Source organism: Lontra canadensis, unplaced genomic scaffold (genome assembly GCF_010015895.1).
Source record: "Lontra canadensis isolate GAN:19392208 unplaced genomic scaffold, GSC_riverotter_1.0 scaffold4, whole genome shotgun sequence".
Taxonomy (NCBI): Eukaryota; Metazoa; Chordata; class Mammalia; order Carnivora; family Mustelidae; genus Lontra; species Lontra canadensis.
The window spans coordinates 31,735,205-31,752,812 of NW_022630998.1; the positions used below are offsets into that span (position 1 = coordinate 31,735,205).

The 17,608-nt window shown below is 40.9% G+C and overlaps 1 protein-coding gene and 1 long non-coding RNA gene across 3 annotated transcripts in view; both read left to right on the forward strand.

The window, feature by feature from the left end:
• The window catches only part of ACOT12 (acyl-CoA thioesterase 12), a 44,769-nt gene that overhangs the window by 11,312 nt on the left and 15,849 nt on the right, over positions 1–17,608 (forward strand). For both annotated transcript variants that reach the window (XM_032847414.1, XM_032847405.1), the window contains exons 3-6: positions 265–325; positions 2,470–2,571; positions 7,923–8,058; positions 17,407–17,563. In XM_032847414.1, coding sequence (XP_032703305.1) covers positions 265–325; positions 2,470–2,571; positions 7,923–8,058; positions 17,407–17,563 — 456 coding nt within the window. The remainder of the gene's footprint in view (positions 1–264; positions 326–2,469; positions 2,572–7,922; positions 8,059–17,406; positions 17,564–17,608) is intronic.
• On the forward strand, positions 10,227–10,966 carry LOC116861026. The gene is made up of 3 exons (XR_004381397.1): positions 10,227–10,285; positions 10,510–10,803; positions 10,928–10,966. It is a non-coding gene; the product is annotated as an uncharacterized LOC116861026 (long non-coding RNA).

Here is a 17,608-nt window from a genome sequence, read left to right on the forward strand (position 1 = left end):
GAAGTCATTTTGCAAACCATTTTTGCAAAGGCTCTTTTCTGTTTGAATAGAAGTAGTCAGCGAACACACAGGTGGCTTACAGTGACTGGCGTCTGTTTTTACAGCTGCCTTTTTCGGTTATCATTAACCCGAGGTTTCATGTATGAACATTATCAGCATGACACGGGGGGACTGCTCTGTGGCACGTCCATTTAGGTGAAACTTTTTAAGTCTGAGATGAGCTGTGCTAGGATTACTAAAGTCCCTCCCTCTCTTTTTAACTAGAGTTGGACAAGTTATAACCATCAAAGCAAAAGTTACCAGAGCATTCAGCACAAGCATGGAGGTAAGTGACCTCATTTCTCCTGACTATGGGTGCCCATCTCTTCAGAAGACAGAGGAGGAGTTCTGGAATAATTTGGAGTGAGATTCTGAATTTCAGAAGGTCCTTGAATCTGTGGTCAGGCTTATAGGTAAGTTATAAGGGCCTTGTGTTTCCCAGCCGACTCTGCTACCAAAATTCAGTGTGACGCCATGCACTATTTCCACAGAGAAGGGTACACGGAAAGTAAACATACAAGGGAGAAGGGCACTCTCCTGGTTCTTTGCAAAGTATGGGTTTTATTTCTTAATTATTCTGACTCTCCTTGTGCTCCGTCTCATCACCTGCTCCTGGAAACCAGCCCCATAATTAGCTAGTTTTTGAAAGGCAGAGTAACTGAAGTGAGAAGGGAAGTTTAGAGGATTTCTCTTCTACATCCATTTGGTTTTGATTTCTTTACTATAGTTGTGATAGCAACATTTTCAGAGGCTTTTGGAATCGCTGTCCAGGTGAAACTAGCAGGAAAGGAGTTACTGGATCTGATATTGCAACTTCTAGGTCGGTTAGTACCAGTCCCTTTGATCTCTGGACACAGAAGACAGGAAGGGATTACATTTGTTGGTTAGGCCCACAGTAACAGAGTCCCCACAGACTAGGTGGCTTAACCAACAGAAATGTATCATGTCACAACTCTAGAAGCTTGAAGTCCTAAACAAAGGCATCAGTAGGGTTGACTCTTTCTGAGGACTATGTAAGAGAATGTGCTCAGGGCTCTCCACTGGCTTCTGGTGATTTGCTGATGCCTTTGGAGCCCTTGGCTTCTGCTCCATCAGCCCCATCTCTGCCTTCCTCTTCGCATGGTGTTCTCATGGTATGTGTGTCTGTGTCCAAATTCCCCCTTTTTATAAGGACATCAGCACATGGGATCAGGAGCCCCTCTACTCTGGCTCATCATAACCAGTTACATCTGAACCACCCTGCTTCCAAAGTAAGGTCACGTTATAAGGTGCTGGATTTGGTGGGGGACACCATTCAACCCATACTGCTCTTCAATAGAACTGTTTGGCAGTAACCCTCCCTACGGTGATGGCTTTACCCCAGTATCCATATGAACAGGACACAAAACACTTGAAATCAGAAGAGAAATGTTTGTGTTAAAAACCAGCTCTCTCAGGGCTCCTGGGTGGCCCAGTGGGTTAAGGCCTCTGCCTTCAGCTCAGGTCATGATCCCAGGGTCCTGGGATCGAGCCCCACATTGGGCTCTCTGCTCAGGGGGGAGCCTGCTTCCTCCTCTCTCTCTGCTTGTCTCTCTGCCTACTTGTGATCTCTGTCAAATAAATAAATAAATAATCTTAAAAAACAAAAAAACCAAAAACCAGCGCTCTCAGCACCAGTTAGGACGGCGCTTTTTCAGCTGTGAGCCCTGATGTTTGCCTCATGGTAGCCACTGGGCTTGGCCTCTCTCCTGAGGGCTAGTGCTCTTCTTTATTTTCAACCCAAACATGGATAACAGCTCCTTTTCCTCTGTCCTCTTCCTTCTATTCTCGGACACAAGCTAAAGTTTCCACAGGAAAAAGCTACAGATAACACGATGCCATTTTGTCCACATTAACTTGGTTATGAAACCGAGAGACTAAAGATTTTAAAAAGTTGTGGCCCATCTCTCCAACATTCTACAAGGCATTCATGAGTATCTTGTTTCCAAAGCATATTCAGTAACAACGGGATTAGAAAATGCTTGTCAGATAATGCCGGTTTCTAAAATTACAGTATGAAACTATAAATGCAGTATGTGACTTTATGTGTGTCTTTATATACATATACATAAAACTAGAAGAAAATTCACCTAAACATTAGTAATTATTGGTCTGGGTGGTAGGATTGCTAATAATATTTGCTCTGGATAATGAGATTCCATTTTTATCTATTTTTATGTTTACCAAACTCTCCATGGTAAATACGTATTTTTCTATAATCAGAAAAAAAGTTATTTTTTAATTTTATGGAACATCACTGAATGAACAGTGTTGCTTAAAAATAAATTAAAATGCTGATTTTATTCAAAAACAAAAGAATGATGAATTACATCATGGAATCTTGATTGCTGCAATCTCGTGTGTTATCTGGATGGCTGAACGTTTACTGATTTATTTTTCTTTTCGTTTTAGATCAGCATCAAGGTCATAGTCCAGGACATGTTGACTGGTATTGAGAAACTTGTCAGTGTGGCTTTCTCTACCTTTGTAGCCAAACCAGTTGGAGAAGAAAAGGTAAATTTTCTCTGTGAAGGAATGTCTAGTTTGTTACTCGGGGACATGTTAACAGTTGCATCAGAATTATTATGGACAAAAAGACCTTTCTTCTTACTGTGACATATGCTTTCCCAAGATTTGTCATCCACCCCTATTTCTGTAAAAGTTGTCATTGTGTGGTAATAGAGTATTAACGGACCTTAGATAAAGGGAGATAGATATAGCCAGTCGGTGAAAAAGGAAAAAAATACCATTTTAAATGATCTGAAGGGTCTGTCGTTTCTCAAAAATAGTGTATACTGGTTTTGTTCTTTTCTTTTGTGGTTATATAACTCAAAATTGAGTTAAAATAATTTTTTCTTAAAAGCAAGAGCGATGTCGTAAGCCGTTGCATGTTGTGGACCAATTGTCTGTTTCTACCTGAAGGAAGAATGTCAAAGAGGCTGAACTAAGCTTCAGGGCGTGTGGAGTAAAAACAGCCTTTGAATAAATACCGTGTTCTGATACGTGTGCCCTGCGGGCTTGCCTGGCCATTGGCCAAGAGCAGCTTGTCTGTAGTCTCCTGGGAATTTACTCATTATGGTTTCTTGGCTTTCCTTTTTGGGATCAGGGTATCCGGGAGAGGATTCACATTTAGTCTAAGCAATTTTATTTTATTTATTTATTTTTTAAGATTTTATTTATTTATTTGACAGACAGAGATCACAAGTAGGCAGAGAGGCAGACAGAGAGAGAGGAGGAAACAGGCTCCCCGCTGAACAGAGAGCCCGATGCAGGGCTCTATCCCAGGACCCCAAGATCATGACCTGAGCCGAAGGCAGAGGCCCAATCCACTGAGCCACCCAGGCGCCCCAAGTCTAAGCAATTTTAAATGCAGTCATCCAATTTGGAATTTAAATCTTTCAATGCAAGGACCACTCCAGAGGTGGGTACAGTGGCTTCTTTCTCCTGGTTCTACTTCGAAGGGACAAGGAGGTCTTCTCACTCTACAAAAGCATTCTTCCTCAGACTGCCTCCTACTCTAGAGCTGGGACAAAGCCATGTTTTCTGTGTTCCCAGCAGAGCAGCACTCACTCCCAAGCTACTTCTCACCTGGGCCAGCAGGCAAAGAGATGGATGGGTGTGCGTTACTCCGCCCTATGCCTGGGTTGGTAGGTGTCCCTACAGACTTTTGTGCCCCAGGACACGTCTCCCAGTCCCTGTCCCATATGAGATATGCCACAAGCCATATTCACAGTGCCCAAGGACATTCTTTTTCAAACTGAAGTTCATATCAGCTATTATTTAAAATGCAGCTTTCTGGGCTGTGTCTCAGCTCTACTGAATGAGAATCACGAGTACAGGAACTTGGGATCTGAACTTTGACAAAGCATCCCAGGTATCCTATGTTCATTAAAATCTAGGACATTGAGATAGGTCTTGCAAACCATCCTTTCTTTCCAAAATCTCCAAACCCTTGAGAAAGAGAGGACATGGGGGTGAGTGCAAGTGACAGAAAAGATCCTGCCTCTCCATCCTGTTCCATGTTCTCATTCTGACCTCAGGGACTCATGGACTAAGAATATAATAGTCTCACTTCAGTCTAGTCTCTGCTGAGCCTGAAGAACTGTTTTCCGAAAGTGGTTCTGGAAGGTTGATGTCTTGCGGTACTGCCATAGTAGGTTGGCTCAGGTAACCTTTATTGCAAAGCACCTTTCCCAGACTTTCCAGCTAGTACCATAATTGTTCAGTGGCACATCACGAAGAAAGCCATGAAAAATCAGTGGTTCAGTCTAAAACAGCAGGCCGAGCTGCATCACTGTCCAAAGTGAGTTTATTCCAGGATGAGATTGTGATGAGGCTTAGTTGGTCAGTTGCCCAGACTGGATCACTGAAGGACTGACAAAATCCATAGTGGATGCTTATGCAGGGCTTCACTAAAACTAAAAGAAATAGGATAGCAGGAGAGGGGGCTCCTGGGTGGCTCAGCGGGTTAAAGCCTCTGCCTTCAGCTCAGGTCATGATCCCAGGGTCCTGGGATCGAGCCCCACATCGGGCTCTCTGCTCAGCAGGGAGCTTGCTTCCTCCTCTCTCTCTGCCTGCCTCTCTGCCTACTTGTGACTTCTGTCTGTCAAATAAATAAATAAAATCTTAAAAAAAAAAGAGAGAGAAATAGGATAGCAGGAGAAAGAAAGCACAAACAGCAGAGAAGTTCAAGGCTTCCAGGCATAGTTCTCAGGGTCCTTTTCCCTTTTTTTTTTTTTAACTATTTATATTTTCATCATGATACAGGATCTTTTTAATCCCCATCCCCTGTTTCACCCATCCCCCCCACCCACCTCCCTTCTGGTGACCATCAATGTGTTCTCCATATTTAAGCGCGTTTCTTGGTTTGTCTCTCTTTTTTGCTTTCTCATTTGTTTTGTTTTTTAAATTCCACATATGAGTGAGATCCTATGATATTTGTCTTTCTCTGACTTGTTTTGCTTGGCATTATAATCTCTGCCCTGTGCCTATAGTTGCCAATGACAAGAGAGCATTCTTTATGGCTGAGTAATATTCCATTGTATGTGTGGGTACCACATCCACATCTTCTTTATCCATTCCTCTGTCAGTGGACACTGGGACTGTTTCCATAGTTTGGCTATGTGTGTATGTATGTCTGTATCCCTCTAAATTAGTCTTTTTGTACTTTTGGGGTAAATACCTCATAGTGCTATTACTGGATCATAGGGTAGTTCCCTATTTAACTTTCTGAGGAACCTCCACACTGTCTTCCAGAGTGACTGTACCAGTTTGCATTCCTACCAGCAATGCAGCAGGGGTCCCCTTTCTCCATAGCCTCGCCAGCACCTCTTGTTTCTTATGGTGTTGGTTTTAGCCATTCTGACAGGTGCGAGGTGGTATCTCGTTATAGTTTTGATTTGTATTTCCATAGTTAGTGATATTGAACATCTTTTCACGTGTCTGTTGGCCATCTCTATGTCTTCTTTGAAGAAACATCTGTTCATGTTTTTTGCCCATTTTTAAATTGGATTGTTTGGGCTTTGGGTGTTGAGTTGTATCAGTTCTTATATTTTGGATACTAAACCTGTATCAGATATGGCATTTGCAAATATCTCCTGCCATTCAGGGTTGTCTTTTAGTTTTGACAGTTATTTTCGTTGCTCTGCAGAAACTTTTTATTTTCTTGTACTCTTAATAGTTTTTTTTTTTTTTTTAATTTCCTTGCCCCAGGAGACATATCTAGAAAAATGTTGCTATGGCCAATGTCAGAGAAATTACTGCTTGTGCTTTCCTTAAGAACTTTTATGGTTTCAGGTCTCACATTTAGGTCTTTAATCCATTTTGAGTTTATTTTTTTGTATGGTGAAAGAAAGGGGTCCAATTTCATTTTTTTGCATGTGATGGTCCAATTTTCCCACCACTGTTTGTTGAAGAGACTGTCTTTTTCTTATAGTATATTTATTCCTCCTTTGTCCAAAATTAATTGACCATGTAATTGTGGGTTTATATCTTGGTTTACTGTTTCGTTCCATTCATCTATGTGTCTGTTTTTATGCCAGTACCATACTGTTAATTACTAGCACTTTGTAATATAACTTGCCATCCAGATTTGTGATACTCCCAGTTTTGTTTTTCTTTTCTTATTTCTTTTTAAATTTTATTTATTTATTTGGCAGAGATTCAGCTAGGGAGGGAACACAAGCAGGGACAAAGGGAGAGGGAGAAGCAGGCTCCCTGCTAAGCAGGGAGCCGACTCGGGGCTCTATCCCAAGACCCCAGGATCATGACCTGAGCCAAGGCCAGACCCCTTGTTTTTCTTTTTCAAGATTGCTTTGGATATTCGAGGTCTTTTGTGATTCCACACAAATCTTAGGATTGTTTGTTTTAGCTCTGTAAAAAATGCTGTTGGTATTTTGATAAGAATTACATTAAATGTGTAGATCATTTTGGATGTTATAGACATTTTAACAATATTTGTTCTTCCAACCCATGAGCATGGAATGTCTTTCCATTTCTTTGCATTGTCTTGAATTTCTTTTATCAGTATTTTACAGTTTTCAGAGTACAGGTCTTTCATGTCTTTGGTTGGGTTTATTCATAGATATTGTTTTTGGTGTATTTGTAAATAGGGTTATTTTCTTAATTTCATTCTCTGCTGCTTCATTATTAGTGTATAGAAATGGAAGAGATTTCTGTACATTGATTTTGTATCCTGTGACTTAAGTGAATTTATTTATCATTTCTTTTTTGGTGGAGTTACTTTTCTATATCATGTCATCTTCAGACAGTGAAAATTTTACTTCTTCCTTACCAATTCAAATGCCCCTTTTTCCCTTCTGTTGTATAATTGTTGTGGCTAGGACTTTCCAGATTCCACTTTTATGTTGAATAAAAGTGGTGAAGGTAGACATCCTTGTCTTGTTCCTAACCTTTGGGGAGAAGCTCTCAGTTTTTCACTCTCAGAGTCCTTTTCAGTTACACAAAATAGGCTCCATCTATAGATTGGAGAGAGCCAAGACACAAGTTCACCAGGTAGACTTTTTTACCCCCCTGGTCACACAACTAAAACAAGGCTATGGAGTTAAGCCAGTATAAGTTATCACATCCGTATATCCCTAAACAAATTAGACAAGGCAGTCTACGGGAGTTTTAGACTTGAAAGCAGCATATTATAAATCACTGGCTGCTTCGCCTTCTTGGTGAAGGGTCAGTACCAGCCTTCAGGTGTCCTGGAAATGAGCATGGAATTATCCCCATCCAGCCTCAAGGTGACTTCCCTATGCATACAGGTCAACAGACATGTATTTATGGGAGAGCTTGAGTCCTTGGTTGTGTTGCTTCAGAATTTTAGGTTTCTAGAGGTCAGTTAAAGCTTTGTTCTGACCTTTTGATTCTTTTAGTTTGCTTATTAGATAATGCTTTCACCATGTGATGAAATTTCCAAATTAGAACTAGCTCTTAGTACTTGAGAGCTTTCTCTAGAACATGTTTATTCCCTCCCTTTGAGATCTTAATTTTGCAAGGAGCAGAAAATATTTCTTGGTAGGAATTCAATGACCTCAAAGTCCCCACCTCGTTCATTAATTTGAAGAACTTCTTTTATTTTGTAGCTTTTTTGAAAATTTTAAAATCAGGGAAAAATATTTAGAAAACTCTTTAAAGCACATATCTTATTGTATGTAGAAATAATTAAGCCTATAATGGTTTTTTTAGTTTCAAAATATTGTAAAAAATAAATTTAGTCAAATAATATGTGTAAAAATACCCAGAAATGCTCTATTTACTTTGAGTTAGAAAACAATGTAACATATCATTTGTTTTACAAAACTCGTGTTGTCCTCTGATAACAAGGTAATGAAAGAGACATGTTTATCTTTTTCGAGATTGATTTAAAACCAGTCACACTTCTAACTGAGCAAGATCACATGGAACATAATCTGGCTTCTGAGAGAAGGAAAGTTCGATTACATCATGAAGATACCTTTAAGAACTTGATGAAGGAAAATAGCAAGTTTGAAGGTCAGTAAGCCTATTACAGGAACTTTAATTATATGACTGTGACAAGTAAAGGGTCCTTTCTTTGAACACACTTCTTTTCAACTTATTATTACAATTCGGCCCTGGCGATGCTTGGTATCTTCCCCCAACAAACCCAGTAGCTGGAGAAGGAAGGGCCTGGCCAATTCAATATGTAACCACCGACACCGAAGACCTCTTTAAATGGGGGTTCTCCAGAGGAAGAGATAGGAAAGAAGGGTGACAGGGACCAGGCAGTCCTTGTCGGTAAGAATGCGTTCAGTAGTGATCAACCAGTGAAGAATGACAACACGCTATTTCTATCTGGTGCTTCACAGTTTACTAAGCAGTCTCTCATTCATTACTTCAGATGAGCTGGTTATAATATCAACAAAGGAGGAAATGGAAACCGAGCCGTACACACCCTTGCTAAAGGTCACAGGAAGCACTCTGATTCTATGCTTGCTATGAACAGAAGCGCTAAGTTTCTATTCCTGTTTCCTGGCTCTTCCCTGGTAACCCTGGGTTTGATGAGCCAGAGTGTCTTAGTTCTCTGGCTGTGGTCTCTCAGGCTCTCTTAGGCTTTGTGGGGCCAGAATGGCAAGGAAAAGAGGCCTGCATTGCCTCTCCCCTGCCCTTCCTTTTCTTCTGACCCTATCTCCCGCAGCCCTAGGGGAGATGACCTGCTAGGGAGAGCAAAACGGTGAGGTTGGAAGTGGAGTGGTCCGGCTCCAGTCGCCCTGCTCACCACTGCCAGAGGGGCCAGGAAGTTCACAGAAGGTCCAACTCCCCCTGAGCTCCGAAAGCAGATCCCTGTAGAAGAAGAAGGAAAGGCTGAATACTTAAAACCATTTACATCAACATTAATGGAACTGGAGGGGATTATGCTAAGTGAAATAAGTCCATCAGAAAAAGATAATTATCATATGGTTTCACTCATATGTGGAATATAAAGAATTGCACAGAGGATCACAGGGACAGGGAGGGAAAACTGAATGGGAAGAAATCAGAGAGAGAGAGAGACAAACCATGAGAGACTCTTGACTCTGGGAAATAAACTGAAGGTTGTGGAAAGGGAGGTGGGTGGGGAGAGGGGGTAACTGGGTGATGGGCATTAGGGAGGGCACGCGATGTGATGAGCACTGGGTGTTAACCACAAATAATGAATCATTGAACATTACATCAAAAACTAATGATGCTTTATATGTTAAATAATTGAATTTAAATAAAATAATAAAATAGGAATGGGATAAATCTGTTTAAAAAGAAAAAAAAAGAAGAGGAGGAGGAAGGAAAGGAGATGAGAAAGTATCAGAGTGAGAATATTGAAAGAGAGGAAGGAAGAAGAGGACACACAGAGGCCAGAGGAGAGAGCAACGGCCGAGGCAGGGGCGACCTGGGTGGGTCTGCCCTGCATTCTGCCCTGCATGACACCATCATGGTCCTGGGACCACCTCACAGATGAACTCTGGGTTGGAAAAAAGGTTTTTCAAAGGTTTCTATTCTTGCAGACCTTTAAAAAGACAATGCCCATTACCAAGATAACTTTTTTTTAAAGATTTTATTTATTTATTTGACAGACAGAGATCACAAGTAGGGAGAGAGGCAGGCAAGCAGGCTCCCTGCTGAGCACAGAGCCCGATGCGGGGCTCGATCCCAAGACCCTGGGATCATGACCTGAGCCAAAGGCAGAGGCTTTAACATATCATTTGCTTTAACCCACTGAGCTACCCAGGTGCCCCCCAAGATAGCTTTTTAAAGAAATGAAGACATTATCATTAAATTACCATGCTGAGAAGAGTCCATCCTTTTGTAAAGATGGTATCGGCACCAAACTATACTTAAAATGCATTTTGCTAAAGTAATGAAATGGCTGAACCATGAAAGCAAAGGCATACCAGAGAGAAAATTCAAGGTGGAAGGAGGCAGGACATGAAAAGATAGGCCAGGCAAAGAGGCTTGACGTTTCTTCTCTCCTTGAGGGAAGCCGATGAAGATCTGGGCAGGGTCGCATGATTAGGCTGGCACTGAATATGGTCACTCTGCATAGAGGAGGGGAGACTAGAGGGAAGGAGACCAGGCAAGGGGTGAGGAGCGGCTATTCTAGGCAATGACAGTAGAAAGGGGAGAGGGGAAAGGACAAAAATATGTAAGGGATAACAAATCAGAGTAGGGTCGCTCATGTGGGGAGATGGGTGAGCAAGAAGAAGCTGTTCAGGGTAACTCTCAGGTTTCTTTCTTTTTTTTTTTTTTTTTAAAAGATTTTATTTATTTATTTGACAGACAGAGAACACAAGTAGGCAGAGAAGCACGCAGAGAGAGAGAGAGAGAGAAGCAGGCTCTGCACTGAGCAGAGAGCCCGATGCGGGGCTCCATCCCAGGACCCTGGGATCATGACCTGAGCCGAAGGCAGAGGCTTTAACCACTGAGCCACCCAGGCACCCCAACTCTCAGGTTTCTGGTCTGACCACCTGGTCAGCTAATAGTGGTTTCATGAACTGAGCTAATGCATATGAGGGCGAGGGGAGGGGCAGTTTTGAAGACGTGGATGATGAGTTGAGTTTAGTCTGACGTGCCTGTGGAACAACCAAAAGGACAAAACCAGGGTGGGGAGATTTAGTTTGAGACACAACAGCTGACATATGGTCATTCAGATGAAATAGTACCTACAGTCACCTAGGGAGGGCTCACAGTGGCACGAGGTTGGGGGACCAAGAGTGAAACTTGGAGCACATGGCCATTTAAGAGGTGATCAGAGGAGGAGGATCGATCTACAAAGGAGACCTAGAGGGACCAGTGGGAGGGGTGCAGGGAGAACCAGAGAGACTAGCATCAGAAGTCAGGGGATTAGAGTTGCATGAAGAAATGAGAGGTGAACTTTGTTCCAGAAAGTTACGAATAAAAACTATCCATTGAACTATGAATACGGAAGTCATTCTCACGTGCTACAGCCATTCACATATAGAGGTAAAATGACTGTACTCGATTTCAGTTTCAGTTCATTAGGAAGCTGGGCAGATCACCCTAGAGGTCTAGTTCAGTTTAGATTAGAGATTTTTAGAAGTCTGTTTTTATCATGTTTCCTCTGATCTACCCTAAAATGGATTATTCCACATTCCTTTGCACAAAGCAACTTTGAACCTAACTTCATTGATTTGATCTTTTTAGAAAATTTACTAGCTTTCATGCCATCAAGGTAGCGTAGAACCTAAAAGCAATTTCTCTTAGCATCAGAGCCAGACCCTGGAACTTTAAGTTGCCATGAGGGCATGGTTTGTCTACATGCTACCTGGTGTATCTGGATGGAGTTTGTTTTGAACTGGACAACACCTTCTAAAGGAAGATAGCTAGATCATCTTTGTTATTGAACCATGGTTTTAGAAAACCCAGGGTTCTACATTGATAGTAATACCACAACTAGTTGGAATCTCTTTCAAGATTCTATGTGGTTGAAATGCATATTGTTAGAAAGAAATTTGAGTCAAAATCATATACTTTCAGAAGAAAAGGGAAACAAATGAGATTAGATTATGTAAAAGCAGGACTTCTTTGGAATGTGCTCTTATACCCCTGGGTCATTGTTTGGAAGCTTGGCTTGTAGGAAAAGACTTCGTATTTGGAGCATTTTAATTATTTTTTATCAAGAAATCTAATTTTTATGAGCATTATCCTGTGTTGATCCTTTCTGGTTATGAGAAGGAAAACTGGAATATCCTCAATTCAGGTCAAAGTTCCTGACGCAAAATTGTACGATAAAGGCAAAAGTTGTCCAAGCAGAATGATGACACAGTTCTTAATGAACATACAAAGTCCAAGTATTGAAATTGACCTCTGGACAAGTATGCTCTAATTTGGAATCCTGCAGAAAGGGTGAAGTCTGTTTACCATACTTAACCTGAGTACACAGCCAGAGCTGTGAGCCTGACTTGGTCTCTGAGCCTGGCAGAGCCATATTTTTCCATTGATTGGCAATTTCCTGCAAACAGGCTTCATTCAGCACCAAAGTCACCTGTACTCCGTCTATTTCTGCATACATGTCATTGCTGGTGCTTATGTACACATGACCTGCCTTAGTACCTACCTCTGTATATCCCCGTGGATGCCGTGGATGTCTTCATAAGAATTGAGTAGCTTTTTCTTTAAGGTTATCCCTTAGGAAAGAAGGAATCACCTTATATTTGAGACTTTACAGTGTCTCTCATAATATAAGGCCTACTCAGTTTTAATTTTATAAATATTTTAAATAATTTAAACATAGGTACTACACATGCACAGGGTGAAAAGTTCAAAAGGTATGAGATGGCATTCGGTTAAAAGGTTAAGACTTCCTACGATCAGTATCTCCCAGTTAATCAGTTCCCATCTCAAAGACAACGAGTATTAGACACACACACACACACACACACATACATGCCCTTACTTAGAGGCAGTATTCAAACAGCTATGCACCTTTCTTTTTGTCATTTAACATTGTATTTTAGAGATTGTTTATACTTATCTTGAACAAAAAAGTAAGAGATACTGACCTAAAAAAACTCAATCAATACTAGTTTGAGATAATAGTAGGACATCATCTGACAAAGTCAGTAATAGCAAAAAAGAGAAACAAAGAAGTTGAAAGGGATTGAAGGTTTCACGTACCTTTTGAAGACCACTTCAGGAGTCATCCCAGTCCTGATGACAGCAATATGGTGGACTTGTATCTAGAACAAGCTTAAATTTCTGGATAAAATATTTACAAACATGTTTGCAAACACATCTCAGCAGGCAGAAAAATAAGAGAAATCCTCGAAGTCCAGAAAATATTAGAAAACACAAATGCAGCAATGTGAGGAGATAGAAGAGCTGGCATTTGTTCAGGACTCCGTTGGTGCTAGAAGACCTAGAACTTGTGTGTTAATGGGCCTGCACAGAATCAGGACACAAAGCCAGCAGCCCATGTTACATGGAAGGTTGGATCAGAAAACCTTATATATAGCTGCAAACCTAAAAAAATGATATTTTTGGTGAGTCAAGTGGAAAAATCCCAATTCACAGAGAGCTCTTGTAGGGATTTTTTCCTATCTCAGCAATAGCCCTAGGCAGAATGGGAAAAATATACAGAGCAACCCCCCCCCCCCCCAAAAAAAAAACTGATTCCCTTTGAGAATTCAATCACAAGCACATTCTCATGTAGACTTGGTTTCAGAATTCACTGACTTGTTTGGACTAAAACAGACCCATGTCAAATTTAGGGGGAAGTGGGAAGTGGCAGCATGTTATATAGTTCCCCCAGCTGATCCGTAGCCAAAAATGCAAACCCCTGGAGAAACGACTTTAAGCCCAGCTCTCAGGAATCCCCACACACATAGGTCCAAGGAATATGAACTCTTAGACAAACATCATAAAGGATAATAATAAATGCGTCACCAAAATCCAGAGAAGAATTAGGCAATAGAAGGGGGCCCAGAAAGACTATAATTAACTGCATTTATCATATAAAGAATACTAAGTAAGAATGTTAATGTATTTTAAAAAATAAAAGAATCAAAAGTATTAATCAGGAATAAAAAATTACCTAGAAGGTTTGACAAAGAAACAAAGAGAATTTCTATACAAAAATATATATAATAATAACAAAAATATATAATTATATATAATAAAAATATATAATAATTTAAATATAAAACTCGGTGAATGGATAAACTGCAGATAAGACAGTAACTGGAAGACAGATCTGAGGGAGTTACCAGAATGCAGATGGATTGGCAAAGAAATGAGAAATGTATGAAAGATTTGGAGACATAGAGAAAGGAATAAGAAGTCTAACATGCATCTGATCAAAGCTCCAGAAAGAATAAAAAAAAGGGAGAGAAGTAACATTTAAAGCAAATGATACAGACATTTCATTCAGAGGTAACAAAGTTTAATATACATGTGAAAATATGTTGGACCTCCTTAATCAGGGAAATGCAAATTATAACCAACACTAGATATTTCACACCCACAAAATTAGAAAAACTTGAGCCAACTACAGTATGGTCTAAGTGAAAATGTGGAGCAGTGGGAACGCTAAAAAATAACATACAGAAATGTAAATCAGTACAATCATTTTGTTACCTAAAAAGTTTCTGTTGAGAGCAAGAACTATGAATGTGGAATAAATCAGCACATGCATTCAATAAATATTTACCAAATGCCCATATTCAGAAATTATTAGAATTTTAAAAGAAAATCAGTTCCTGAACAAAAGAGCTTAGGATCTAGTGGGTCACATAGTCAAAGATCACACAAACATAAAACTATAACTGTGAGGGGCGCCTGGGTGGCTCAGTAGGTTAAGCTTCTGTCTTCGGCTCAGGTCATGATCCCAGGGTCCTGGGATTGAGCTCCGCATGGGCTCTCTACTCAGCGGGCAGCCTGCTTCTCTTCCTCTCTCTCTGCTGGTCTCTCTGCCTCCTTGTGATCTCTGTCAAATAAATAAATAAATCTTAAAAACAAAACAAAACAAAACAAAACTATAACTGTGAAAGAAAGATGATACGTGTGCAGGCTCCTAACAGTGGGAATTAGCTGTTAGGTCTGGGAAGGCTTTCTTGAAGAAAAGATGCCTGGGATTGGCCAACAGAGTACTGAGGAGGAAAAATTTTCCTCTATCCTATAAATTACTTCTAGCTGGTTTAAGAATTAAATGGTCATGAGACAGATTAATAGGAGAAAATCAAACAAAAGTTAAATTCCATATATACGTGGGAGAGACCCAGAAAAACAGTAACTCACTGGAAAGGCTGAAGCCATCACCTTAAATACTATCTTCAGCCAAAGACAAAAGATGATATTGGGGGTGGTGGGTCAGTTATGGGAGGTTACCAAGAAAAGCACAGGAAACAAGAATAAGGTTATTTCACAGATATAAGCCATTGTCTTCTCCACTGATAAGTTTCTAGATTTCGAGTCATCCCCCTCTTTCTGGTACAGCAAGGGAAACATCCTTACAAATGGAGATTTATCTTATACACCTAAATGTATCTTATCACCCGCTAACTTCTACTGGGTTTTCAGAGCTTCTCTTGTATCTGTAGTTTCCTAAAAACAATGAGCCTGAAGAGGTACATATTGGGATGATAAAATTTGCTTCCCTATAAGAGAATAGGAGGTAAAGGGAAGAAGGTGGTCTTGGCCAGGGGAATTGCAACTGACAGATGGAACAGCATATGTAAATGCCCTGGTGTTGAAGACAATACTTAGTTATAGGACTGAAAAAAGGTCTCATAGCTGAAGCAAAGAGAGAGATTGAAAGAGAATATGATGGGGGTAAGGTGGTAGGAGTGGCCATGGAGCTCACTGGAGATGGAGTGGTAGGCCTAGGCCAGACGAGAAAGGAAGGGCTTAGGGCCAAAGGATATGATGAAGTTTTAGAAAATAAGTGAGGTTGGGTGGGGTGAGGTCCAGAGCCAATGACCAAGAAAGAATTCTTGAGCCATGTGCAAAATGGTGGTTTATTAAAGCTCAGGGATGGGACCCTTCTGCAGAAAGAGCTACTGTCCCCGGGTTGTTAGGGGTAGCTGATTATATACTATGGGGTTGGGGAGGTAAGGAAAAGGGAGAGTTTGAAAGAACTTTCATATGCTAAAGAGGACCTACAGGATGCCAAAGGCCTTGCCATTGACAGGTTAAGGTTGTTTTTCCTTTTAGTAAGGCACTAAGAGTAAGACAGTTGAGAGCTTCCTGGAGGAATGTCTCATTCCTGCTATCACACATCCTTATCAATGAGCTTTAGTTTTAGAAGAAATTTAACTTTATTTGCATTTCCCTCTGTCTCAGCCTCCCTCAATTTTATGGAGGGGAAGATGATGTTACGGCTTCAGGAACTGGAGTTATGGGTCTTTGGAAGTTAGGCTATTGATACTAAAGCCTCTTCCTGGTAAATCACTAGAAAATTTGTAAACTGAGGTAGACTCAGGTCTTACAGGATTGTGATCTCTACAAGTTGACTATTTGTTTTTCCTTTCAGACAGCCAGGAGTGCCTGAGGAATGTCACATATATCCCATGGCGGGGGAGGGGGAGTGGGGGGGTTGGAGGGTTGAAGGGGTTTGGGTGGGTTGTGGGGTGGTTGTGTGATGTCAGCTTCTGCTTTGTCCTCAGCTTGCCTTCTGTTCCCTCATCAGAAGGATTCGGGCGTTTATACTAGGATGTTATAGGATCTTTCTGACATGTTTATAAGTAAACGACTGAAATGATCAGTGGAATGAAGGGGGGATAATGAAAAGAAGATCAATTAATTATAAATCTAAAAATTTCGTGAGAAAATGTAGCTCGTCATTGTAATCAGGCTTCTGAGTTATATGTGGCTGTGCCGAGAATGGCCCTGTTCGCAGTTCCCAACAGCTGGCCAGTCTGTGCCTTTGGGCTGCCAGCCCGGCTCTCCTTCTGCAGCACAACTAGGATGGCACCTCTGATTTGTAAATCCTCCCCCATCCTCCTCAGCAATGGCACCTCAGATTTAAGCCTAGCTGATGAGTCACTAGATGACACAGGAAGCATAATTGAATACATTTTACTACTTTGCAGCCAGAGTGAATGACTTCTCCATTGTTGAGCGTAAAAACCAATTTGTCAGTAAACGGAGCAGACACAATTCAAAGGAAGCAGAAGGACAGGTGAAGTACTCATTGTGTCTTTTCTGTTTGTGACTGCATTCATTGCAAAACAGTAACTGTGGGAGGCCACGTGCCTATTCTGAAGTTTATACTGGAGCAAACTATTCCGGATTCTCAGCGTTGGTGGCCCTTTATAGCTCTGATTCCTTTAATTTTAACAACCTTATGGAGGTATAATCGATGTACCACAAACGATAATTATTATACATAATTTAATAAATAATTATGAATAGTAATAATTATGACATACCATAAATTCATGTGCTCGTATTTGAAGTGTACAGCTTGGTAAGTTTTGAGGCATGTGTACCCCATAAAACTATCACCACAATGAAGATAATAACGTCTCCATCAAGCCCCAGATTTTTTGCCTCTCCCCACCCCTCCTCCACTCCAAACAACTTGAAGTTTAAATGTGACTATTCTTTTAATCAAAATTCCTGTGAACTGGAAGGATAGGTTGGAATACAATCTCTAAACGGGCCTTTCTGATCCGTTATCTTATCCAGTTCCCTTTAAGTACCCACCATTCAGGAGAAAGTCACTCTGTAGAATGAAATCCATTTATTTCCTCAGGAGATTTAAGTCTTTGGGAATAATTTAATTTTTCTAACAATCCCCCGGGTTCAGTGTGCTGCTAGGAAGGAACAGCCATGGTCCCAGGTTGTGCGGTTCACTCCACCAGTATGCGTGTTACATCTACCTTTCAGACCCCATCTGTGACGAAGAGGAAGGAATGGTTCCCACAAGTGGCACATCTGTTCAGAGCATTGAACTTGTCCTCCCACCCCACGCAAACCATCATGGAAATACATTTGGTGGCCAAATTATGGCTTGGATGGAGACCGTGGCTACTATTTCTGCAAGGTTCTTGGTTTTGACCTTTGGCGTATGAGGTTGGGTTCCAGTGGG